The sequence below is a fragment of the Oryx dammah genome, unplaced genomic scaffold (assembly GCF_014754425.2).
Source record: "Oryx dammah isolate SB20612 unplaced genomic scaffold, SCBI_Odam_1.1 HiC_scaffold_12, whole genome shotgun sequence".
Lineage (NCBI taxonomy): Eukaryota > Metazoa > Chordata > Mammalia > Artiodactyla > Bovidae > Oryx > Oryx dammah.
The window spans coordinates 63,020,818-63,046,197 of record NW_024070196.1 but is presented as its reverse complement, the minus strand read 5'-3'; the positions used below and the strand labels follow the sequence as shown (position 1 = coordinate 63,046,197).

The following is a 25,380-nucleotide window of genomic DNA, read 5'->3' as shown; positions in this document are numbered from 1 at the left end:
TCTTTAAGATTCTGTTGTATATGTACCAAGGATTCACAGTTTGCTACAAACCAATCTGAAAACGGTCTAACGACATGGAGCATCTCATACACATTTAACGATGAAATGGATTCTGTCAACAGGGACAAAATATTTAAGCGTGACTTTTAACCTAACGGATCAGGTGATTTTCGGTTTACATGCTGTCCTAAAGCCTTTGCCCCGTATTTCTCCTTGGCTGGCTCAGGCTGAAGCTAGCAGGCCTCAGGGAGCCCATTTCTAGATGTGGCTCAGCTCATGGTGGGGGTCGGGCTGTGGGGATGGTACAGGTGGCGGGGCCAGCTGCTCACAGCTTGGCCACGTCCGCCTCGGCCACGTGGGCGTCCTTCCAAGCGAGGCGAGACCTCAGCCCCGCGTGTACCCCTCGCCAGGTATCAGTCTGCACGAAGTCCTGATGGAAGATGGCATCTGACCTCGCCCATCACCATTTTTGCTGCCACCGAGGACAACGGCCAGGAAGCTCGAATCTGGGCCCGCAAGCAACACCTTCAAGCAAAGGTTCCAGCAGTTCTGGAAAAAGGATCATCCCTGAGGGATGGGAAAGGCATCTTATGCCAACTCAGATGTCCTGTGGCACTAGAAGTGCCTTCTAGGGAGCCAACCTCACATCGCCCAAGGGGGTGCTTTTAAACGTCCCCAGTAGGACCTGCGCTCGATGGGCACTTGAGTATGTCATTACGGGGGGGTGGGCGACAGGGTCTGTCATGCTGCCCCTGAGGCAGAATGAAATACGTGGTCTGAGCGCATACGGCTGCAAAATGTGAATTCTGCTTCCAGTAAGTGGAACTCAGGAAAATCTCCAATTCCTTCACGGCTTTAGGCTCCACAGGGGTGAGGTGAAGCTCTCCCCACCCCAAACCTGCGCTCCAGGGCGAGAGCCGCTGACCGACCGTCCACGTTTCCACCAGTCCTGCAGGCTCTCCACCTGAGACTTCCTGCCAGTGCTGGGAGTTCAAACACTCCAAAACATGACTCCACTTTTCCCACCCTAAGCAACCTGGAGGTGGGATCTGTTCTGAACCGCACTGAACCACACCTTAGTGCAGCACCTCAGTACGGTGGCCGGACTGTGCTGGGCCTTTCTGAAAAGATCCACACAAAACAAGTTTAAGTAGAAGCATTATACATAACTTTTATTTTACATACATCCACAGAGGCTGGTACAACATACAGTGACTGCTTCTGAAGCTCAGAATGTACTTTTTCCCGTGGCACAAAGACAGAAAGGTCAGTGACACACACGTGTTACAGTGACTCTGGGTAGTAGGGAGCACACATTCCAGACGGAGGGCTGGGGTACCTGCACGGCGACCACCCTGCTAAATCACTGCAAGGGGGCGACTGTGAGGCCAGGTATTGGCATGGGCAGAGGCCCCCCAGTCACCGCAATCAATGACTTATTTGTAAAAAAACCTGATTATGAGGGACCCAAAGCCGTATTGGTTTTTCCCACTGTAAGTTATTACAATGTAATAAAAACTACACTTTAACAAATCTTAGGGCCAGTAATTTGCTTAGATGGTTCTTAATACAGGTATTGACTTTTGCTGACCCTTCGTGCTCACATAAGAGATCAGTTCCTTGAAGAATATGTCTGATAACAGAGCCCTGGACCAGCCAATGCTTCGTCATCATCAGCTCACGGCTACAGGCAGCTAACAGTATCACTCACTATGGAATGCTTTCATGAACTTGTTCATATCCCAGGGAAGCAAAGACTCCAGACTCCAAGTGCAAAGTTGGAGAAGTGAAAATAGAGATGGCCAGAAACATTATTAAGTCATAAGGTGTAGAAGCCCTGACAGCTCAGACTGATCCACAAACTCACTCTTCACATAAACATTTAAAAACAAAAGAGAACTTACATGATGGCTTTTCCATTCCTACAGAAAACATCAGAACTGACATTCACTTTACCGTTCTAGAAAAGGACAACCCCAACAGCAGGGTTGGTGTTTAAAACTTCCACAGTAGAAAATATTTACAAACCATATTTAATTAAGCCCCCTCCCTCCCGTCCTCAGCACTTAATAAAATCCAGGTGGCCTATATATGAAAGTTGCCCACGCAACAGTTTAAAAAGTATCTACCCCTGTATGTGATTTTTAGGTTCAATCATGATTGTTTCCAAGTTTTACTGTAGGCTTTGCTGCTGGATACAAAATAAAGGCATACAGCTGTCCCAGGTAGGGCCGGATGTACAAAGTCTAAGCAGTAAAAACCATTTCAAAATATAAACTCATTTTTTGGGGAATACACTGTCAAAGGCTGCCCGTATTAATACCTTTGGTATAAAACAGTCACTTGAATAGCCAACAAAACCCATCCAGACCATACACACACCTTCACCTTCCTGGAACTACTCTACTAGCCTAGTCTCAGCCAGCCACATTCGTCACAACTCGCTCTGGGCCAGCACGGGCGTGGAGAGGCGGGGAGGTAGGTCACCAAGAACGTCCGCCCCCCACGAGCGCTGTGCGGGCAGCAGGGCTCCAGCGCGGGCCCCCGGGCACACATCCTCATCCAGTCATGCACGTCCCTTAAACAAACATGAACACGGACACCGACCAGACCCCAGAAGCCTGCACCACCTCTGGGTCTGCTTGCTGATGGCCACATCACACTGCGGAAGACTCAGAGGCGGAGGCCCGGAGGGCATCTCCGGGTGACAGCCATCCTGAGGCCACGGCAGTGAGCACTGGTCCTGCCTGAACGCCAGGACAGAGTCTGGGGCCAGGCTTCCTTTCTAAGCAGAGGAGGGCATCCGCTTGGGGCAGCAAGCCCCGCTTAATAGCGGAGAAGGCGGGGGAGGAAGGAATGGAGCCCACCGGCCAGCGGTCTGTGTGAGCAGGCCAGACGGCAGGCCTGGAATGGAGTGGGCCCCCAAGGGGGGCGGGGGGTGGTGGGCGGCAGGGGCATTGCCCGCAGCCAGACCACAGATTGGCTGAAGGAGCAACAGGCCTGCCCTTCGGCAGAGCTGGGCAGCCAGGGCCATGCTGGGAACCGCAGCAGAGAAGCACGAACCTCCAGGGCACACCTCCCATTGCCAGGAGCTGTGGGTCTCCACCCACAAGCTCGGAGTGGCACTCATGGCTGGATGGGCGGCTCACAAAGCCCTGGAGGGTGGGCAGACGTGGGGACCGCTGGTGGCCACCGACCACAGGGGCCCGCTCCCAGCTGGCAGACTGAACCCTGGAGGGAAGGCCCCCCCAAGAAGATCAGGGAGGCAGCCAACAGCCACCAAAATAAATACTGCAGAGGCGTTTCACACACGCACGCCCCACCCGTTCACCCACCCCCTCCTCTGGAAGCAGGGAAAGCCCGGCTCCAGTGCCGCTCGGATTCTCTGACAAACAGAGACCGTGGACCCGGCTTGTTCACCAGCTGGAGTGCGTTCACCTGGGCCTAAAGACATCAATTCACCTTGCCGAGAAATACCAAAATCGTTTGGTTTGTAGGGAAGTCTCTCCGGACTCTGGGGGAAGTGGCAGGCATCTGGGAGCCGGGGGGGTGCTCGGTGCACAGCAGTGGGGGTGGGCGGGCGGGTGGGGGGCGGCGGGGGCCCCCACCCGCTCACTGGTGGAGGTGGGCCCGGTCGTCCGGGCGCTTGATGTGGATCCGCCGCACGCGCTCGATCCGCTCCCGCTCCCGCTCCTCGTCCTCGTCCAGGTGGTGGGAGCGCCCGGCCGCCCCACCCGTGGCCTCCAGGAGTGCGTTGTCGGGTCCCCGGCCATCCTGGGCCTCGTACAGCAGAATGTTCAGGGTCTCCTCGTAGATCCGGGCTTCAGGGAACTCCACCTGCAGCCCCACGAAACACAAGGCGGAAAGTTAGCGTCGCACACCTCCCCCACTGCCCACCTCTGCTGCTGCCGAGGACTTGAGAGCGGCGCCGTCCGGCCCCAGCAGGCCCCCAACAATCTGTAGGACGGTCATGGTCATGTCCCAGGCGGTTAGCGTTTTCAATGGGCCTGCACACGGCGCTGGATTCACAAGCGACAAGACGGACATAGTGCAATGCGTCTCTCTGCCCCTCGTTTCTTCTTCTTGGACACTGGCATCACTCCCAAACAGGGCTGCACCCTTGCACACCTGTCATTCCACACCTTAAGGCAGCGTTCCGTTCCATCCAAACAGCGGCCAGCAGCAGGGGGCCCTCATGAAACAGACGACTACAATCCCTCCCCGCTCAGTAAAGCACCGTGTCTGTTCACTGCCCTTTGGGGTCAGGCGGCAGGAATAAGAGGCAGGTCCCAGGCACCTGTCTCAGGCAATAGAATGAATCAGTGAGAACTGGCAAAGCACCTGGGATGCTGCACCAAGGAGGAAGGCAATGACTCAGAAACCCAAGTGGGACATCTGTACAGTGACTTGGGGCAACAGAACCCCAGTGCTGGCGCCAAAGCTCAGCTTCTGGAGAGTCAGGCTCAGAGGAGGAGGAGGAAACAGTCCCTCTGAAGGGGTGGCCATCCCAACACCACCCCCCTGGCAACAGGAGCCTGACGGGACAGGACGCAGAGTGAAGGAAGCCGGGAAAGGGGTCCTGGCCGCCACCCTGGCTCCACCACGAACCAGCTGCCCAAATAAGAGCTCAGACGCACTCCAGAGCCCATCCAAGAATCTATACCTGAGATCCGACTGTGAGGTCTCTCAGGACCTTTCCTGCCCCTTAAACTCCAGAAACATAAAGTAACTATTTTCAAGTTTAATCAATATGATGACTAGACTTTGAATATTCAAGGGCAGATTCAATCCACATACAGACAAAAAAAAACACAAACTAGGAGCACTTTCCCGGTATTCCAGTAGTTAAGAAACTGCCTTGCAAAGCAGAGGACTCAGGTTCGATTCCTGGCCTGGGAACTAAGACCCCACATGCCGCAAAGCACCTAGGCCCAAGAGCTGGCACTACAGCACCCGCGCACTGCAGAGCCCACACGCCACAGCCAGAGTCTAAGCGGACAACGAAAGATCCCACAAGCTACAGCTAGGACCAGGACACAACGGGGAGTCCAGTTACTGGTGGGATTCACAGCCCTGAGGACAAGTTCACAGGAGAAAAGAACCACGTGCCTCCCCAGTGCTGGAGAAGGTGTTAGTCCTCATGTGTCTGACTCTCTGTGACTCCATGGACTGGCGCTCCTCTGTCCACGGGATTTTGCAGACAGGAATACTGGAGTGGGTTGCCATTCCCTTCTCCAGGAGATCCTCCAGATGCAGGGGCTGAGCCCGGGTCTCCTGCATTGCAGGCGGATCCCTTACAGTCTCAGCCACCAGAGGCACGCCAAGTGAACAGTTCTGGTCCCCCCACTATCTCTGGAGGGAAAAAAAGAGAACCTCAGTGCTCTTCCCTTCCTGGCTACCTTAAAGCAAGATGTATCTTTTAGGGTATGTTCTATATAAATGAATAAAATCTTTCCAGAAATGAAAACATTTTTTTTTAATTTCTGGTTTTTACTTGGTGGTCTGATTTTCTCATTTGGGTTTTGCTTCTTGAGGCTGCTCCAGGGGCACACAGAGCTGTGGGCTTCTCGGGCTGCAGTGAGGATGACGTGTGAAGACCAGTGTGAAGGTGACAGGGGCGACCTACTGCATGCACCCCTGGTCATCAGACTTCCCTCAGGTTGAAAAGGAGAGGACAGAGTGCACGGCGTGGTTAGAAACAAAACGGGGCAATCAAGACGGCGGCAGAGTAGGATGCGACGCTCACCTCCTCCCACAAATTCATCGGAAATATAAAAACGGACATGTGCAATGATGCTCGCACAATGTCTACTGAATGCTGGCAAAAGAGCCCAGACTGCTCAAAGGGCAAGGAAATCTCCACAGACTGGGTACAAAAAAAGAAAAAAAAAAGGCAAGAAACAAATCAGAATGGGACCTGGGCCCCTGGGAGGGAGCTGTGAAAGAGGAAATGCTCCTGCACCCTGGGAAGCCCCCCACCCCGGGAGATCTGCCGGGACAGGCGAGCCTGGGAGGAGAACGTGGCGGCCAGAGGATGGAAGGCGGCACAGACGGCCAGTGGGCTTCTGCCGGGTGCGGCTTGGGCCGGGCGCTGGAACCTGGGCTTCAGGGATCAGCACCGGAGAGCGCTCAGGGGATGGCCGTGTAGCAGCCGATGGCGGCGGGTCGGGGGCTGGACTCCAGCGCAACCGTGGCTGGAGTGTTCCCAGTGGAAATCTAGGCCACCCTAGACACCAGCGACCTTAGCAGGGTGCACGTGGGGAGGGGCGGGACCCAGACTGCAGCCTTCTTCCCTGTGTGCACACTCGCAGAGGGCAGGACACTGCCTGCACGGGCTCCAGGGGCTGGTCACAGGCCAGAAGCTCCCTCCCCGACCTCGGGAGTGGTCATGGGGGGCCCCTCTGCTGCCCGCCCAGACTCCAGACATGGCTGCCAGATGCCTCTGCCCCCATCACATGGCGCAGGGGTGGCCTGAGCCGCCTGCTGCCACTGAGAACCCAGGACAGGGCACCAGCCGCTGCACCTGTACACCACCTGTCAACCGGCAAACCACCAGCACATGCCAGGGAAAAGGCGACCAGCATCCATACTAAAAACAGCCCTGCACCTAATCCATCAAACCCACACAGGCTACACAGGGACGACCCCACACGAACAGCTCTCCAAGACCACAGAAGACAACTGTTCCTCCTAAACTCACAGAGCGGGAGAAACGTGAACAAGATCAAAGAGCGAAGGAACCAGTCCTGGTTATTACCCTGAAAGACAAACAGTGAAGCAGACCCCTTCCGTCTAATAGACACCTGTTTCGAAAAGAGATTAGAAATACTGAAGGAATTTAAAAAGGCTATCGAAAAATGCCTCTTCACTGTGTTCATGGAGTTCTTGAGGCAAGCATACTGAAGTGGTCTGCCATTTCCTTCTCCAGTGGACCATATTTCGTCAGGCCCTGACTAGCAGGGACACGTCCTTCAGCTGCTCCACAGTCAGACAACATGCCTGGCCACCTGGCTGTCTCACCGCTGGTCTTTGTTGAGCCTGTAAACCTTCACTGGCTGCCAGGTGTCCATCAGTGTGCTGCAGTCCTTGAGTGCAATCTCAAAAGCAACAGAATGATCTCTGTTCGTTTCCAAGGTAAACCACTCAACATCACCATAATCCAAGACTAGGCTCCAACCGCTAATGCCAAAGAAGCGGAAACTGAACAGTTCTATGAAGACCTACAAGACCTTCTAGAACTAACACCAAAAAAAGATGTCCTTCTCATCATAGGGGACTAGAATGCAAAAGTAGGAAGTCAAAAGATACCTGGAGTAACAGGCAAGTTTGGCCTTGGGAGTACAAAATGAAGCAGGATAAAGGCTAACAGAGTTTTGTCAAGAGAACACACTGGTCATAGCAAACACCCTCTTCCAACAACACAAGAGACGACTCTACACATGGACATCACCAGATGGTAAATACTGAATTTAGACTGATATTATAGTTTTTGCAGCCAAAGATGGAGACACCCTATACAATCAGCAAAAACAAGACTGTGGCTCAGATCTTGACCTCCTTATTGCCAAATTCAGACTTAAATTGAAGAAAGTAGGGAAAACCACTAGGCCATTCATATATGACCTAAACCAAATCCCTTATCATTATACACTAGAGGTAACAAATAGATTCAAGGGATTAGATTTGTTAGACATAGTGCCTGAAGCACTATGGATGGAGGTTCATAATTTTGAACAGGATGTGGTGATCAAAACCATCCCCAAGAAAAACAAATGCAAGAAGGCAAAGTGGTTGTCTAAAGAGGCCTTACAAATAGCTGAGAAGAGAAGCAAAAGGAAAAGGAGAAGAGTAAAGACATATCCAACTGAATGTAGAGTTCCAGAGAATAGCAAGGAGAGATAAGAAAGTCTTATTTAGTGAAGAATGCAAAGAAATAAAAGAAAACAATAGAATGGAAAAGACTAGAGATCTCTTCAAGAAAATTAGAGATACCAAGGGAACATTTCACGCAAAGATGGGCTCAATAAAGGACAGAAATGATAAGGATCTAACAGAAGCAGAAGACACTAAGAAGAGGTGGCAAGAATACACAGAACAACTGTATCAAAAAAGGTCTTAATGATCCAGATAACCACAATGGTTACTCACCCAGACAGACATTCTGGAGTGTGACGTCAAGTGGGCCTTAGGAAGCATTACCATGAACAAAGCTAGTAGAGGTGATGGAATTCCAGCTGACCTATTTCAAATCCTACAAGATGATGCTGTTAACATGCTGCACTCAACAGGCCAGCAGATTTGGAAAGCTCAGCAGAGGCCAAAGGACTTGAAAAGGTCAGTTTTCATTCCAATCCCAAAGAAGGGCAATGCTAAAGAATCTTCAAACTACTTCATAATTGCACTCATCTCACATGCTAGTAGGTAATTCTCAAAACCCTTCAAGCTAGGTTTCAGTAGTACGTGAACTGACAGTTTCCAAATGTACAAGCTAAATTTAGAAAAGGCAGAGAAACCAGAGATCAAATTGCCAACATCTGCTGGATCTTAGAAAAAGCAACGGAATTAGAAAAAAAAAAAAAATCTACTTCTTGTTCACTGACTATGCGGATCACAACAAACTGGAAAATTCTTAAAGAGATGGGAATACCAGAACACCTTACCTGTCTCCTGAGAAACCTGTATGCAGGTCAAGAAACAATAGTTAGAACAATGGACAGGTTCAAAATTAGGAAAGGAGTATGTCAAGGCTGTACACTGTTACCTTGCTTATTTAGCTTATAGACTATATCATGTGAAATGCCAGGTTGCATGAAGCACAAGCTGGACAAGATTGCTTAGAGAAATATCACCAACCTCAGATATGCAAATGATACCTCTTTTAGGGCAGAAAGTGAAGAGAAACTAAAGAGCTTCTTGGTGAAGGTGAAACAGGAGAGTGAAAAAGCTGGCTTAAAATTCAACATTCAAAAAACAAAGATCATGACATCTGCTTCCATTACTTCATGGCAAACAGATGGAGAAAAAGTGGAAACAGTGACAGATTTTATCTTTTTGGGCTCCAAAATCACTGCAGATGGTGACTGCAGCCATGAAATTAAGACACTTGCTCCTTGGAAGAAATGCTATGACAAACCAAGACAGCATATTAAAAAGCAGAGACATCACTTTGCCAACAAAGGTTCATACAGTCAAAGCTATGGTTTTTCCAATAGTCATGTATGGATGTAAGAGTGGAACCAGAAAGAAGGCTGAGTGCTGAAGAATTGATGCTTTCGAACTGTGGTGCTGGAGAAGATTCTTGAGAGTCCCTTGGACAGCAAGATCAAATCAGTCAATCCTAAAGAAAATCAACCCTGAATATTCATTGGAAGGACTGATGCTGAAGCAGAAGCTCCAATACTTTGGCCCCCTGACACAAAGAAGTGACTCACTGAAGAAGACCTTGATGCTGGGCAAGACTGAGTGTGGGAGGAGAAGGGAGAGACACAGGATGACATGGCTGGATGGCATCACTGACTCAATGGACAGGAGTTTAAGCAAACTCCAGCAGAGAGTGAAAGACAGGGAAGCCTGGTGTGCTGCAATTCATGGGGTTCAAAGAGTCGGACCCAACTTGGCAACTGAACAAGAGATTATCATATTATGCAAAGGCTGCTAAGTCACTTCAGTCATGTCCGACTCTGTGCGACCCCATAGATGGCAGCCCACCAGGCTCCCCCGTCCCTGGGATTCTCCAGGCGAGAACACTGGAGTGGGTTGCCATTTCCTTCTCCAGCGCATGAAAGTGAAAAGTGAAAGTGAAGTCGCTCAGTCATGTCCAAGCCTCAGCGACCCCATGGACTGCAGCCTTCCAGGCTCCCCCGTCCATGGGATTTTCCAGGCAAGAGTACTGGAGTGGGGTGCCACTGCCTTCTCCGCATGCAAAGGCAGAAAGAGCAAAACAAATACAGTATATCACTTATGCTGGGCTGTAATTAGTCACTCAGTCATGTCTGACTCTTTGCGACTCCATGGACTGTAGCCCACCAGGCACCTCTGTCCATGGCGATTCTCCAGGCAAGAATACTGGATGGGTTACCATGCCCTCCTCCCTCCAGTGGATCTTCCCAAAGCAGGGACTGAACCCAGGTCTTCCACATTGCAGGTGGATTCTTTACTGTCTGAGCTACCAGGGAAGCCCAAGAATACTGAAGTGGGTAGCCTATCCCTTCTCCAGGGAGCTTCCCAACCCAGGAATCCAACCAAGGTCTCCTGCATTGTAATTCTTTACCAGCTGAGCTACCAGGGAAGCCTGATATCACTTATATATAGAATCTAAAATATGTCAGAAGGGAACCTATCTATGAAACAGAAACAATCACAGACTTGAAGCACAGACTGGCGGTTGCCATGTGGGAGATGGGTAGTGGATTAGGAGTTTGGGATAAGCAGATGTAAACTATTATACATAGGATGGATACACAACAAGGTCCTACTGTAAAGCACAGGGAACTTTATTCAGTATCCTGTGATAAACAGGATATTTGACCTTGGGCATCTGGCTGTGACCTACTCCTTCCTGTATGTGTGTAACTGAGTTACTTTGCCACACAGGAATAATTTAATACCACACTGTATAATCAACTATACTTCAAAAAAAAAAAAAAAAAAGGAAGGGGGAAGAAAAGAGAAAGGGCACACAGCTCAGGGGAAGGGAGGCAAGCAGAAACGTAAAGGGAGTGAATGTCAGTGAGCAGGGGACCTGATTAACCACACTGCAGCAGGATGGGGCTCTGCAGGACAACACAGAGACAGAGGCCAACGGAAAGGTCAGGCCCACTGGCTTGCAGAGGATGACATAAAAATGGGTCCAGAGTCCAGATCAGTCAGGGAATCGCGCCCTGGGAAGGAAGCCCCTGGGGTTCAGGAGGAGTGCTGAGTGATCCCCATGAGGGCGGAGGGCTGCCCAGGTCAGTGGGGAGGAGGACAAAAGACAAGGAAGGAGTAGGTCACAGCCAGACGCCCAAGGTCAAGCCCTTGGAGGGAGCACTGCTCCTGATGAGCGAGACGGATGCGGCCAGGCTGGCGGGAAGCCATGTCGCGTGGAGGATGGCAAGGTGGGGTCAGATCACTGACGGCAGAGGAGAAAACACGGGCGGCAGGGTACACGTGGGGACAAGGATCCGTGTGAATCCCAGTCACAGAAAAGGACCCCAGCAGCAGTGCGACTGCCTCTTCTTGCTGTTCCACCATGAGAAACAAAATGCCATGCTGTTTTTCCAAGCCGACAATGGGACCTTTCCAGGGCCCCAGAGATAGTGAGTACTAGCGAGGAGTCGTGGGTCCAGAAAACATCTTTAGAGCCTTTGCCTCTTGAAGTGGACTTGGCTCAAGGGAAAGGGAAGTTGGACGAATATGGATTTCAGCCCAGCCACTTGGCACCATCCTCTGCAGGCCCTTACCTTTGTCTGCTTCTTCTCAGTGGCGTAGACGATGGAGGTGCAGCAGACCTCGGCGATCTTGCGGCCCTGGCCGTAGAAGGACCAGCAGCAGATTTCATCCCCAATGACGTCCTTTATGAACAGGACCCTTCCGTTAAAGCGCAGAGACAGCTTATCAAACAGTTCGATGTTTTTCAACATATTGTCGTCAGAATTGCTACAAAAGAGCAGGTGATAAGGCAACTGATTACCCGCACATGTTAAGGGCCACCACCGGTGGGGCAGTGTTTCCACATGCAGGCCCCTTATCCCCACCAATTCTTACCAATCTCACAAGAAGCCCAAGAAGGCACCAGTATAGTCCCTACCGCTCAAAGGAAAGCAAGGATCAGAGAAATCAGGGAACTGCCCAAGGTCAAAAACTAATAAATGGCAGAGCTGAGTCTCAAAAAGAGCTCTGGCCCCCAAGGCTGTGCTCGAGTGGCTGTCCTGCTGTGCCAAAGCCAGGGACGGAATGCTGAAAACACAGGGCCCTGCGGTCACAGGCGGCAGGTGGGGGACATAGAGGCGCGCTCCACGGAGCCCCATGAGAGGCTGAGCGACCAGCCCTAACAGACTGCTTATCCTGGGGCTGTTTAACTGGTCTGGACTGCCTCCATCAACCCTGCATCTTTTAACTCTTGATTTGGAACCGCATGTTCCGAAGAGGCAAACGGCACTCTAGATACCCATATATATTGCTAGTGGGAACATCAAATGGTGTAGCAGTCACTGCGGAGGACAGTCCGGCAGGTCCTCCAATGATTAAACCTGCAGTCCCCGCGTGACCCAGCGATTCCACTCCTAAGTATGTACCCAGGAGAAATGGAAACATGTGTGTGTACACACACGTCCACAGCAGCATTGTTCCTAACGGCCAAAAGGTGGAAACAACCCTAACTGCCCAACCATAACTGGTGGAGAGATAAACAATGTGGTCTGTCTGGAGGGCAGAATATTGTTCAGCCATGAAGAGGAATGAAGTCCTGATTCATGCTACAACATGGATGAACCCTGAAAACATCATGCTGAGTGAAAGAAGCCAGACACAAAAAACAGCACATTGCACGATTCTATCTACACCAAGTGTCCAGCGCGGGCAGAGCCATAGAAACAGAAAGCACAGCAGTGGTTGCCTGGGGCTGGGGGGTAGGAGGGTGCAGCGATACGGGGAGTGACTGATGATGGGCCCAGGTTTCCTTCTGGGATGATAATAACTGCCGACAATGAGGTAAGTGGTGATGGGTGCGCAACTCTGTGAATACAGTAAGCAGCGCTGAGCTGTGTATTTTTAAAAGGGTGAATTTGACAGTATGTGGGAATTAGATTCCATAACTGTCTATCCAGCAGGGCACTCTGGAGGTGCAGAAAGGGAGCGTGTGTTTCCAGCTGAAGGGAGTGTGGGGGCAGGGAGCCGGGCCTGGCAGGCATGAGTACAGAGGTCTTTCCCGGCCAACACCTCACCTGGTATACGAGTATTTGTTGTTACTTCTGTTGTAGAGCAACTTCACGGCTGGCTGTGGGTTGTTTTAGGGAAAAAAAACAGAAAGAAGAGAGTTACTTGGGAGCGCAGGTGCAGAGAACCACTGGCTTCCCTTGGAGCTGGGGCCCTACCATCAGCCTGAAGAGGCAGGTAAGCGTAGCCTGTGGGGTGGGGAGGGGCTGAGAGGGAGACGGCATGACCTCAATACCAGGGCCAACACAAGGTAGGCCGCAGGCTCCCATTCTTGACCCTATCTCAGACCTTGTGCAAGCAATTTTACACATATTTCAAAACTTTTTCAGAAGAATCCCCACCACTTTCAGTAGCAAAATAAATACCACAAGGGTGCCTCCAACATACCTTATTTGACGTCGCTATAAGTTTCTGTTCTTCCTTGGATGACGTGATGACGGGAACTTTGCAGAATGGCTCGTAAGTATCTTTGTTCTGCTGGAACAAAACATACTGTCAGCCTGGGAGGCTGCCCAGCATTGGATTGTTTAAGCTGGGCTGCCAGGCAAAGACAGGTTCTGGTGAGAGGAGATGGGGCAGCCACGGCTGAGAAGAGAGGAGGATGATCTTATAAGCTGGGCGCCGATCAAGAGTGGAGTTCTCCAATGAACCTGCTCTTTGGCCAGGAGTCTTACATGCCAGGGTGTTCCGTAAATACTAACAACGATGACACTTTCAGAACCCAGTGAAAGTGAAAAGAAAGTGAAGCTGCTCAGTCATGTCTGACTCTTTGCAACCCCATGGACTGTAGCCTACCAGGATCCTCCATCCATGGGATTTTCCAGGCAATAGTACTGGAGTGGGTTGCCATTTCCTTCTCCAGGGGATCTTCCTGACCCAGGGATCAAACCTGGGTCTCCTGAATTGTAGGCAGACGCTTTAGCATCTGTGCCACCAGGGAAGTCCTCTCATAGGCCAGGAAGCCACTCAAAAATAAACCCTAAACAAGGCAGATGAAATATGATTGTCTCAAAATTCCTACAAACTCCACTGCAATGACTGTAGAGAAATGAAAAGGTATAAGCCCACAAGGAGAAAAAGAATAGGAGAAGTACAGTCAGCGGCAAGAGATGTCACGAATTCGAGGTTGGAAAGCGGATCTCAGAAGAGTGACAACCAAGCAGAAGGAGAAAGCTGAAACCTAAGCCAGCTGATGGGAAAGAGTCTGGGAGATTTTCCCAGAACAGCTCTGAAGGCTGGCAGGCTGAGAGCAAGAGTCTGGGACTGCCTGCTTGTTGGCAGAAGCACTGGTGAGACCCCAGATGGATGCCTTACCCGAGCCTGGCAGGAGAAAAGTCCACTTTCTGGGAGAAGTTTGTACAGGAGAGGACAAGGCTGACTTGCTCTTCTGAAAAGGGGGGATTCAGTGAATGATCTAGGCACTCAGTGGTGAGCCCTACCCCTTCTGCTCAGATCCCAAAGGCAGCCAGTCAGGCTCATACCAACCAGGCTAGAGAGGGGAGGACTCCTCTATGAGAACCACCTGTCCAGAAGAAGCGTTTATAGATTCTGACATTGAGAGTTCCCACTGAAGAAGTCAGCCTTATCATTCACCACTGAAGCTCACGGAACAACAAAGACCAATACCTACAGTTTTTTTCAGAGCTTAAATTTCAATAGACCAAGGATCATCAGATTAGATTCAGAAAGCCTCTGAAATATGAGACTGAAACCAAGACAAAGAGAAAAAGTAAGGGGAGCCACACGATGAAGGCAGCAGAAAGGAAACTTCCAATAGCAAGATGGGAATGACAAGAGCAGGTATCACATCCTATGAAACAAGGCCGGCATGCCACATTAAGGACACGTGGAGAACCCACAAGAAAAGGCTCTTGGGAGTCAGAAATATGAGAGCAGAAATGAAAAATGCAACAGAAGATACAACTGAAAGATACAACTGTCGGAGAAAACAGAACAATAAAAGTGACAGAACCAGGAGGCCAGTCCCCTGAGGTTTAATCTCAGACTAACAGAAACCACAAAAAGGAACCAGAGGGCGCGTCTCCAAGACGAAGGCGAAACAGATTCCCTGATGTGTCTGAGCAGACCAAAAGGAAACTGGTTTCTGAGAACTTGGGGCTATATTCGGATTGTGTGCTTAGAAAATCAAGCCAACAAAAAACAATGAAGCAACGACTAATTCTGGCAAACTGAGAAGTTACAAGAGAAAGGAGACAATCACTGTATACTCTATGGCTCAACTGTCAATACTCACATGACTCACTGTGAGCGCTGAGTACTGGTTTAATCAGAACTTTGAGAAACGATATTGAGAGAAGGAATACATGCATGCAAGTTTGGTAGTGGCTTGGGGTGGTGCGTGAGCTAACTTTCCACTTTCTATAGAAACGTCAGTGGACGATGCTAGCAATGTGAGAAATATGAGAAAAAACTGCTGCTGTAAGAATCCGAAGAGGCTGCTTCAGGGGAGGGAGGGGGTCGAGGGCATACGGTAGTGTCTTAGGCCTCAAGCTTGCCTACAGTACTAACTTGCCTTTGTAAACGCTTTACCTACATTACTTCAATAAACACAAACATGAAATGAAAAGAACAAAGTAAAGACTTCCGCGTTCCGTTAGATGTACATACAGTGAGTTCACAGACTCTCGGGAGAGGTGGTATGTGCAAGCTAACAGTTCCTCGGGCAGACAGGCGTGACGGGGGCTGCCTCCACGGGGAGCCACATGGACAGGCGGCTGGAAGAGGCGCAAACGTGAGCCTCATAAATACAGATCTGATGCCTCTGACAACCTACAGGGACTCTTCTGATTCCCTGCCACATCTTCACAGCTGCTGGCCCCATCAAGAGGCACTCTAGTTTTGCAGGGATTTCACTCTCCCTAGACTTGATCCCAGTGGTCTTGCCCCAGGTCCAGCTGAAGAGTAGGGGTATCTGTCTGCAGAGATTATGGTGGACTCTCAACAACGACTCATGGGTAAGTCCCCAGAACGGTCCAGAAAACAGATCAAGTTGTATACCCCATAGTTGGGTACCGAAGGGCTGCAATGTACACAGGAGAGGACCTGAAACCATGGGGGCTGAAATATGCTGGAGAGCAGTCAGGTGTCCTGGGCCTCCCCTCTCAGGGGTCAAGCTGGCCAGAGGGGAGCAGCCCCAAGGTCAACTCATTAACTCGCACAGCAGCTCAGTGAGGGAGGAACTGCCCTCCTCCGCAGAGAGGGGAACTGGAGGCAGGTGGCCCCGGGGCAGGGGGGACACCTACTTGCAGGGCGGCCTGGCACTCTTCCACTAGGCCCTGGACCAGGTAGTACTTGGCTTCTGCCAGCAGCTCCTCGATCTCCCGACGGCTCTCGGGCAAAGGGACCGCCCCGTCGCGAAGGTAGTTGAGTATCGTACCGAAGTGCTTGCCACACCGGTCAATGAGGATCCAGCCTGCGGTGGGAGGAGGCGAGAAGGAAGGGTTCGTCACCTGGGCATGCCTTTCCTGGAAGGCCCCGATGGGAATGGGGTGGCTCTTGGTTCTGTCCGCCTCCTGGGGACAGCAGGACCATGGAGCAGGCAGTGGCCTCCCCTGCCCGGCTCCCAGCAATGGGCTGACGGAGGCCCTGCCTGGCAGCACCGCCACGGCCTCCCGGCCCTGCTGGCTGCAGACACCGCACCCGGACTCGCTGGTCTTGGGCTCTTCCAGGTGCAGGGTCCCTGTGCCCTAAAAGCGCGATTCTAAGTCGCCTCAAAAACCCCTTTGTCGAGTGCATCCCAAGAGGGCCTAATGCCCCACATCTGGATGAAAACAGGGTCCCAGTGACCACACCCCATGGACGGTGGAAAGGCTTCTGGGGTGAAAACATCCACTCCTCCTTTTTCAACGATACTTTTTTCAGACTCCTACACAGCAGAGCCATCTCTAAGGAAGCAGAAGGCTCGCTGCCCACAGGCTGTGACATCTGGCTCCCAAAGGTGACCCCAGGCACTCACCAGCACCACCAGAAGAAATTCCACCCGTGACCCCACACAAGGCATTTAGGGACCTGAGATATGGTGGTGACCAGACAGACCCTGCCCTCGAGTGGTTCAGCCTGACCTGGGGAGACGGCGCTGGCATTTACGGGAAATGGAAATGGCTCCCAGCTGCTGACCGGAAGCAGGCATGGTGCAAAACTGTGCCTTGGGGGTGGGGGCAGGACAAGGCAAGCCCTCCCGCTTATCAGCATCCTCTCCAATCTCCAATCCCGCACTGGCCTGCGGTGCCCACTTCTCCTCCACTAGAAAGCCATGCTTCTCAGGATTTCTCGGCTGAAATGTACATGCTATTGGGAGGGGGAAAGCAGACTAGAGCCTGGGAAGTGGAGGAGGAGGAACCAGAAAAGGAAGTAAGACCAAGCATGTCTCAAGAGAAAATGTGGAGCCAGACAGATGGAGGGGTTCGGGCCTTCCCAGCCCATGGCATCACCCCAGGAAGGGGGCCCCCCCCCCGTCTCCTGCTGCATGCCGCAGGGGAGAAAACACCGGCGCCCAGGGCAGGTAGGAGGTTTACACAGCAATCAGTCACACTCTGCCTCTGCTTGCTCTCAGTCTGGGAAAAGCGCCAGGTACCACTCCGAAGACCACTACGTCCTTCCCAAGTCCTCTTCAAGCCCAGGCCCTGGATCAGCAGAGGTCCACGAAGGCCAAGAGGCACCTTTTCACATCCGGAGTGGCAAGTCAGCCCGCCTGCCCCAAACTCAGCACCCCCACGGGTGCGCGGGCGCTCTAGTGCACAAGCTGGGTGGCACCTAGCCCCATCACCAGCAACGCTGGCAAGGCCATTTCCACGCATCCCCAGCAGCTACTCCTCAGTCCACGGCTCCCGGGCCTTTGGTTACAGCTTGGTCACAGGCTCTGGTTTCCTGAGCACAGTGCGAAGTTCATCCCCAGTCGCAGCAAATGCAAAGCAAAGGTGGGGCCCTGGATCCGAGGAAGGATGAGGTCTTCACGGGACGGCGAGTCCTGTCATCTTGATGGTGCCCGCTGTCCTGCAGCTCAGATCCTTAAGCAAACAGGACCACTGAGTGTGTGTGGGTGGGGCCAATCAGAGCAGAGGCCCCGCCCGCCAAAGGGAGCTCCTCTCACTCCAGCCAAGAGTGGCCAGGCGGGGATGAAGCCCAGGGCTGAGAGCCCTGATACTCCAGGAGAAGCCAAAAATGTAGATTTCCAGTGAAATCTCCTGATTTTTCAGTAAACTGAAGAGCTGATTCACTGGAAAAGATCCTGATGCTGGGAAAGACTGAGGGCAAGAGCAGAAGGCCCCGGGCAGCAGAGGATGAGAAGGTTAGATGACATCAGTGACTCAATGGACGTGAGTTAGAGCAAACTCTGGAAATACTGAAGGACAAGGAACCTGGTGTGCTTCAATCCCTGGGGTCTCAAAGAGTTCGGACATGACTTAGTGACTGAACAAGAAAAATTGTTGTAAACCTGTCATTAACCCACCACAGGGCAGCCAAAACAGGGCCCAGAGGCCACTAGCTTCTGACCTCTGTGTTACTGTGGATCAAGTGCCCCCTTTCAATGCGCTGACACGGTATCCTAAGACCGGATTACCTTCCCACCAGTTCTTGATGAGAGATGCTCACTCTCCTACATTTTCCATAGATAAAAAGGCTCAGAGAGGTTCAGGGACATCCCCTCATTGGGGAGGCCGCATTAAGCCACATAAAACAAGCGAGAAACTCCTTTTATTGTACAGAACTGAGGAACCATGCAGAACCTCGGTCTTTGGAGAAACGGCAACCAGTTCCACTCAGCTGCTCTGGGAAGAAAACCTCCTCCCCTGCCTCACTGCGTGGACAACTCGGCTGCTAAGAGTGAGGGCCCCTGAAATCAATTACCCGAGTGACACTCTAGAGTCTCCATAAACCAACAGCCGGACTGTGACGCTGGGCTCTGGCTCAAGAATGCTGCCAGGAAATGCTTGTGGCGAAGGAATCATACTTTGGACAAATAAGGGAAAAAAAAAAAAGGAGAGCCAGGCGCGCTCTCCATGAGGTTTCAATTAGCGTTTTGACTTCAAAAATATTTTTGCTGCTTTCAGAGCAGGAATTGATCCCTTTGAAATGGTCAGCTCCGGTCTCTAGCATGTAGACAAGCTAAGAGAGGCCAAGCCACGTCAGGATGACCTTGAGTCCCCCAGCCCCTTGGACAGGGCTGAAAGAAGGGTGAGGGGTGCAGACCCAGAGACTCTTGGACAGATGGGCCGAGAGACGCAACCAGCGTGGGCCTCCGCTGGAAACCCAGCTCTGCGCTTGTCTGCTGGATGAGGTTGGCATTTCACTGAACCTCTCGGCCCTGCAGTTTCCTGTTCTAAAATGGTGCCTCCCTGCGCTGCCATAAAGGTGAATGTGCCGGAGCCGCAGAGCACAATGCCGGGTCTATCGGCAGCACTCAAACCAGGTCTCTGACGCTGAGCCCTGTATACAGGTCCTCGTGACTGAGACAGCGTGTTCCAGCCCTGGGGAAGTGGTCTGCATGGCTTCTGGGGAACCTGGGAGAAGGCTCCACTTAGGGTCGGGGGCAGCAGACCACATACGTCCTCTCTCCTTCTCTCCCCCACCTCCTCCAGGAAGCTTTCACCGACCTCTCCTTTGCCATACTAAGGTAGGTCTTTATGGTCCCAAACTTGCCTAGGTACTTGAGTCCCTATTACAAACTCAGACTCTTGGAAGCAGCCTCCTTCCTAAACTGGGATCTCCAGGGCAGGGTTCCTCTGCCTCGGCACTCCTGACACTTTGGATTTTTTGGCTGCACTGGGCCTTCACTGCAACACACAGGCTTTCTCTCTAGTTGTGGCCTGTGTGCTTCTACTGCGGCGTGGGCTTAGCTGCCCCATGGCATGTGGGATCCTAGTTCCCTGGTCAGGAAGTTGAACCCTGTCCCCAGCACCAGAAGGCGGACTTTTAACCATCAGACCACCAAGGACATCCCTACTGACACTTTGTGCTGTGCTCAGTCACATTTGTGTCCAACTTGGTGCAACCCTATGGACCGCAGCCTTCCAGGCTCCTCTGCCCATGGGATTCTCCAGGCAAGAAAACTAGAATGGGTTGCCATGCCCTCCTCCAGGGGATCTTCCCAACCCACATGATATACAACTCAGACAGGCAGAAGAGCGTGGGGTGCAAGAGAGTCTGCTGCCACCCCACCCTGGGTCCCCTCCCCAGAAACCACCAGCTTCTCAGGCATCCTGTGGAGCTTTCTACCAACACAATGCACACAGTTTTGGACCTTCAGGGCCCTTGTTCCATAACCAGCAAGCGGTCCTGCTGGCTTCGCCCATCTGTTTGTGGCACACTTCACTGTCACCAACAGCCTTCCCACCTGAAGGCCAGGATGAAGCTGTGAGATGCAGAAAGTCTACCCTGTTTTGCAGAGTTGAGGGCATGCTCAGGCCATGGGTGGGGCTGTGCAGTGTCTCCCCAGGGGCCAACGGGGTTGCTCTGCCAGCAGTGCCGGCTAGAGGACCAGACACCCAGCCTGACGTCACAGGCCTGAAAGGGCTTCAGTTCTAAGCCAGTGGTTGGGCCACAAGGCTGCCATACTCAGGCGCCCCAGCCCAAGGGCTGAGCCCACACCAAACGACACAAAGCAGATAGTAAGAGCTAGCCAGTTCTGCCTGCAGTAGCTTCCTCGTTTCCAGCTCTGTAAGTTTTGAAAAAGCCTTTCACCTCTCTGAGATATGTGTGTGTGTCAGCTGCTCAGTCATGTCTGACTCTTTGCAACCCCATGGACTGTGCCCACCAGGCTCCTCTGTCCATGGGATTCTCCAGGCAAGAACACTGGAGTGGGTTGCCATGCCTTTCTCCAGGAGATCTTCCCGACCCAGGGATCAAACCCAGGTTCCCCGCACTGCAGACAGATTCTTTACCATCTGAGCCATCAGGGAGTGGATTTCTCACTAATCAGTAACAGCAGCAGCCACCCCCCAAAGGGTCAGGGTGAGACTTAAATGTAACAAAGCCCCCACAAGGCCATACTGTGAGCTGTTCCTAATGGCTCGAAGGGGGCTGGCGCTCCCCTGAAGTGAAAACAGCTGTGGTTTGGCATATCCAAGCCCACACTCCTTCCCTGGGGTTGCAGGGCTTTCCAGGAAGCCCCAGGCAAGCACACACACGGCAGCTGCTGAGAAGCCCACGCAGGCCCGCTGCTTCCACTCCCGGGAGTCTCCCAGCTGGGGGCAGGAAAGCCCACGGACTGCGTCTCCTCTGTGACTTGGCATCAGGCCACCAAAGGCGAGGGCCCTTCAGGGAGACAAGGCTCCCACTCTGCTTCTGCAGTCACTCAGGGGCTTTTCCTGAGCCCCGCCAAGGACTGGGCAGGGCGGAAGTAAAGACACAGCGATCCAGGGCTCTCAGATAAGGTCTGTTTCCTTCGGCAGCTGGGGCACTATTGTCTCGATTTCCACAAACACTCCCGCAATGCTGGGTGTGGCCCAGCAGAGGGGACTCTCCCATTCCTAAGAAGCTCCGCGTTTCTGGGTGCAGTGCAGAGGCAGCTCTGGGGCTCTGCCCTCACTCGCCTGCTGCTGCTGGGCCAGAAACCGAAGGTCATTGGGAGCCAGGGGAAGTGGGACTTCGGGCCCTGCAGACTGGCTTCTCCAGGACAGAGGGAGATGCGCCCACTGGCGGACAGCCCAAGGGTGCGCTCTCTTAGGATCTGAGAACACGATGTGCACACTGGGCCCAGGCCCCCAGTGCCACCTCCGGGGTCAAAACTCACCCCTCTCCCAGGCACTACCATCCCCAGAGACGCAGGGCGTCAGCACAGATGCCAGCCTCAGAAACAGGGAAGGTAAGATCAAGCGAGGCTGTGGCCTGGTCTCAAGCAAGCTCAGGCCAAGCAACGAAAGATGGGGCCATCTTTCAACCACACGCCACCTTCCCCCGTAAACCCGGTCAGAGAAGGATGCTCTTTTGGGCTTCTGAGCGCTCCCGCTGCGTTGGAAGGAGGACCACTGCAAGCGATTCTCATCCTGTATTAACAGGACTTTCCACGGAAACAAAACTCCCCACGGTGAATGCACATATGCTCACCATTTCCTAGGACCCAGCCCCAGAGAGGAGGTGTCACCGTGCCCATTTAGCCGATGGGGAATTGAGACGTCAACAGATTAAACAACTTGAGGAGGGCCACCAGACACGAGAACGGGGAGCTGCGACCCCAGTTCAGGTCTGAGTCCTCGACAGGTCCCAGCCTGTGAGGACAAGGGTCCCGAGCAGACGCTCCTGCCTCGGTCACACCTGAGTCTCACTCTGAGATCACAGGATCATCACGGAGAGAATGGGAAGGGAGCCAACCAGGGGAGCCAGTCCAGTGTCCACTGCACAAAGCTGAGGCCTGGGGGCAGGGAAGTGACATTCTCAAAGTCACAACGCAAGCCAAGTGGAGACTATGACCCCACTCACTTCCCCCAGGGGCCAACTCCGTCATCTTCAGGTCTCAGCTTAGGTGTCACCTCCTCAGGGAAGCCCTCCTTGACCACATCCCGAATAGATGTGGTCTCCATTACTAACACTCAAGGCTCCCTCCACATCTGGTAACACCGAGCACAACAGGAAACCTGAGCCGGTTTTGTGTTGCTCTTCTGAGCTGGAAGGAAGCCCTCGACAAGAAGCACAGCCCCGGCCCAGGATGCTGGGCTTACCTTCACTGTCCGTGAGCACCTCCATGCGCCCGCTGAACATGGCCTTCAGCATGGTGTCCTGCTTGGTCAGCGTCTGCATGGTGGTGTAGTACAGGGCTCCGCCCACGTTCAGCTTCACGTACTTGGAGCTGGGGCTCGTGCCCTTGAAGGAAGTGGTGCGGGTCGCAGCCGCTGGCACCGCTGAGCTCACCACACTTTCTCCTGACATCTCTTCCTGCTCGGGGACAAGACGCAGGGTCAGCGCACCAGGCCTGATTTCCTTTCCTCAACCACTGGGCTGCAGCTGGCCTCCGATGAGTCCTGCTTAGTCCTAGTGTGTCCTGCACTGGGATCAAAGTTCACTCCCGGTCTTCACAGCTCAGGAAGAGTTCAGAGGAAAACCTGGATTTCTGGCTTCTCTTAAAATCAGAGGCCAGGCCTTCCCTGGTGGCTCCGGGGTAAAGAATCTGCCTGCCAATGCAGGAGACGCAGGTTTGATCCCTGAGCCAGGAGGATTCCCACATGCCATGGAGCAACTAAGCCTGGGAGAAGCAGTGACTGAGCCTGCAAGCCTAGAGCCTGTGCTCTGCAAAGAGAAGCCACTGCAGTGAGAAGGCTGCACACCGCACTAGAGAGCAGGCCCTGCTTGCCACAACTAGAGAAAAGCGCGCAGAGCAATAAAGACCCAGCATAACAACAGCAACAATCAGAGACCAACTAGGCCAGCAGGGGAACGCGTGGTATGAGCTGGGGTGCTGGCTGTCCCGTGGGCAGGCGTTGCAACCCCCAACTGGCCCCAACCTCCACGCAGATAGCTGGGCTCACATACCGGCTTCACCTGTTGGGCCTGCAGATCTGAGTTTACCACCGAGTCCTGCGTTACAAGGAGTTCCTTTGTGCCTACTGCTGATATGGCTAAAGGGACACCCTGGCTGCACCCTAAAGCGGCTAAGAGCGCTACTCTCTGTCCCCTCATTGCCACTCACCACGCAACAGCTGAAAGCGACACCTTTCAGCTGAATTATCCATGAAACAAGCTTGGAGGAAATTGAGTGTGATCTCAACTACCATTCCCCTCCAGGGAAAAAGTCTTTCCCAGGACTCAGTGAAAGACATAAAGATGCGGTGAAGCCAGTTACTGCAAAATTAGAGGCTTCCTGCACTAGCGTCGCCCCAGACAGCAACATCCACCGAGTCCCTCCAAGAGCCGTGCTGGCGACCGCGTGCATCTCAAGTCGTAGAAGCAGTGCCGCTTCTGACCAAAGCAGGTGGACGACGGGAGACGGGAACCTGGCACGCGTGTATGTCCAACTGTTTATAAAATATAATTTCATTTGTACCGAACTACAGTCAGTTTACAACGTTGTGCCAATCTCTGCGGCACAGCACTGACTCGGTTATACATATACACACATTTTTAATATTCTTTTCATTGCGGTTCCCTGTGAACTACAGTTAGACCATGTTGCTTATATCCAGCCTCTATGTAATAGTCAAGTGGGCCTTATGAAGCATCACTACAAACAGAGCTCATGGAGGTGATGGAATGCCAGCTGAGCTATTTCAAATCCTAAAAGAAGACATTGTGTAAGTGCTGCACTCACTATGCCAGCAAATTTGGAGAAGTCAGCAGGGGCCACGGGACTGGAAAAGGCCAGTTTTCATTCCAATCCCAACGAAAGGCAATGCCAAAGAATGTTCAAACTACCGCACAATTGCACTCATCTCACATGCTAGCGAAGTAATGCTCAAAATTCTCCAAGCCAGGCCTCCACAGTAATGTGAACCGAAAACTTCCAGATGTTCAAGCTGTATTTAGAAAAGGCAGAGGAAACAGAGATCAAATTGCCAACATCTGCTGGCAGGAGAAGTTCAGAAAAACATCTACTTCCGCTTCACTGATTACGCTAAAAACTGTGACTGTGTGGATCACAACAAACTGGGGAAAATTCTTGAAGAGATGGGAATACCAGAACACTTTACCTGCCTCCTGAGAAATCTGTATGCAAGTCAAGAAGCTACAGTTAGAACCAGACACTGAACAACAGACTGGTTCCAAATCAGGAAAGGAGTATCTCAAGGCTGTATACTGTCACCCTGCTTATTTAACTCTGCTTATATGCAGAGTACATCATGCGAAATGCTGGGCTGGATGAAGCACAGGATGGATTCAAGATAGCCGGAAGAAATATCAATGACCTCAGATATGCAGATGACACGACCCTTATGAAAGAAAATGAAGAGAACTAAACAGCCTCTTGATGAAAGTGAAACAGGGCGAAAAAGCTGGCTTAAAACTCAACATTGAAAAAGCGAACATAGTGGCATCCAGTCCCATCAGTTCATGGTAAACAGATGGGGAAACAATGGAAACCGTGACAGACGTTATTTTGGGGGCTGCAAAATCACTGCAGATGGTGACCGCAGCCATGAAATTATGAGATGCTTGCTCCTTGGAAACAAAAGCTATGACAAACCTAGAGAGCATATTCAAAAGCAGAGACATTACTTTGCTGACAAAGGTCTACAGAGTCAAAGCCATGGTTTTTCCAGTAATCACGTATGAATGTGAGAGTTGGACCATAAAGAAAGCTGAATGCCAAAGAATTGATGCTTTTGAACTGTGGTGCTGGAAAAGACTCTTGAGAGTCCCTTGGACTGCAAGGAGATCAAACCAGTCCATCCTAAAGGAGATCAGTCCTGAACATTCATTGGAAGGACTGATGCTGAAACTCCAATACTTTGGCCACCTGATGAGAAGAGCTGACTCATTGGAAAAGACCCTGATGCTGAGAAAGACTAAAGAAGG

At 52.1% G+C, this 25,380-nt stretch overlaps 1 protein-coding gene across 2 annotated transcripts in view; it reads right to left on the bottom strand.

Moving 5' to 3' along the window:
• Window positions 1–1,145: 1,145 nt before the first annotated feature.
• Window positions 1,146–25,380, bottom strand: part of KCTD10 (potassium channel tetramerization domain containing 10) — a 35,098-nt gene continuing 10,863 nt past the window's right edge. Inside the window, exons 2-7 of one of the 2 annotated variants that reach the window (XM_040250926.1) lie at window positions 22,593–22,806; window positions 16,179–16,348; window positions 13,303–13,392; window positions 12,924–12,976; window positions 11,442–11,637; window positions 1,146–3,837 (exon numbers count right to left, since the gene is read on the bottom strand). In XM_040250926.1, the coding sequence (XP_040106860.1) occupies window positions 3,613–3,837; window positions 11,442–11,637; window positions 12,924–12,976; window positions 13,303–13,392; window positions 16,179–16,348; window positions 22,593–22,806 (948 nt within the window). In that variant the 3' untranslated portion in view covers window positions 1,146–3,612. The remainder of the gene's footprint in view (window positions 3,838–11,441; window positions 11,638–12,923; window positions 12,977–13,302; window positions 13,393–16,178; window positions 16,349–22,592; window positions 22,807–25,380) is intronic. The other variant, XM_040250928.1, reaches the window with a different exon arrangement.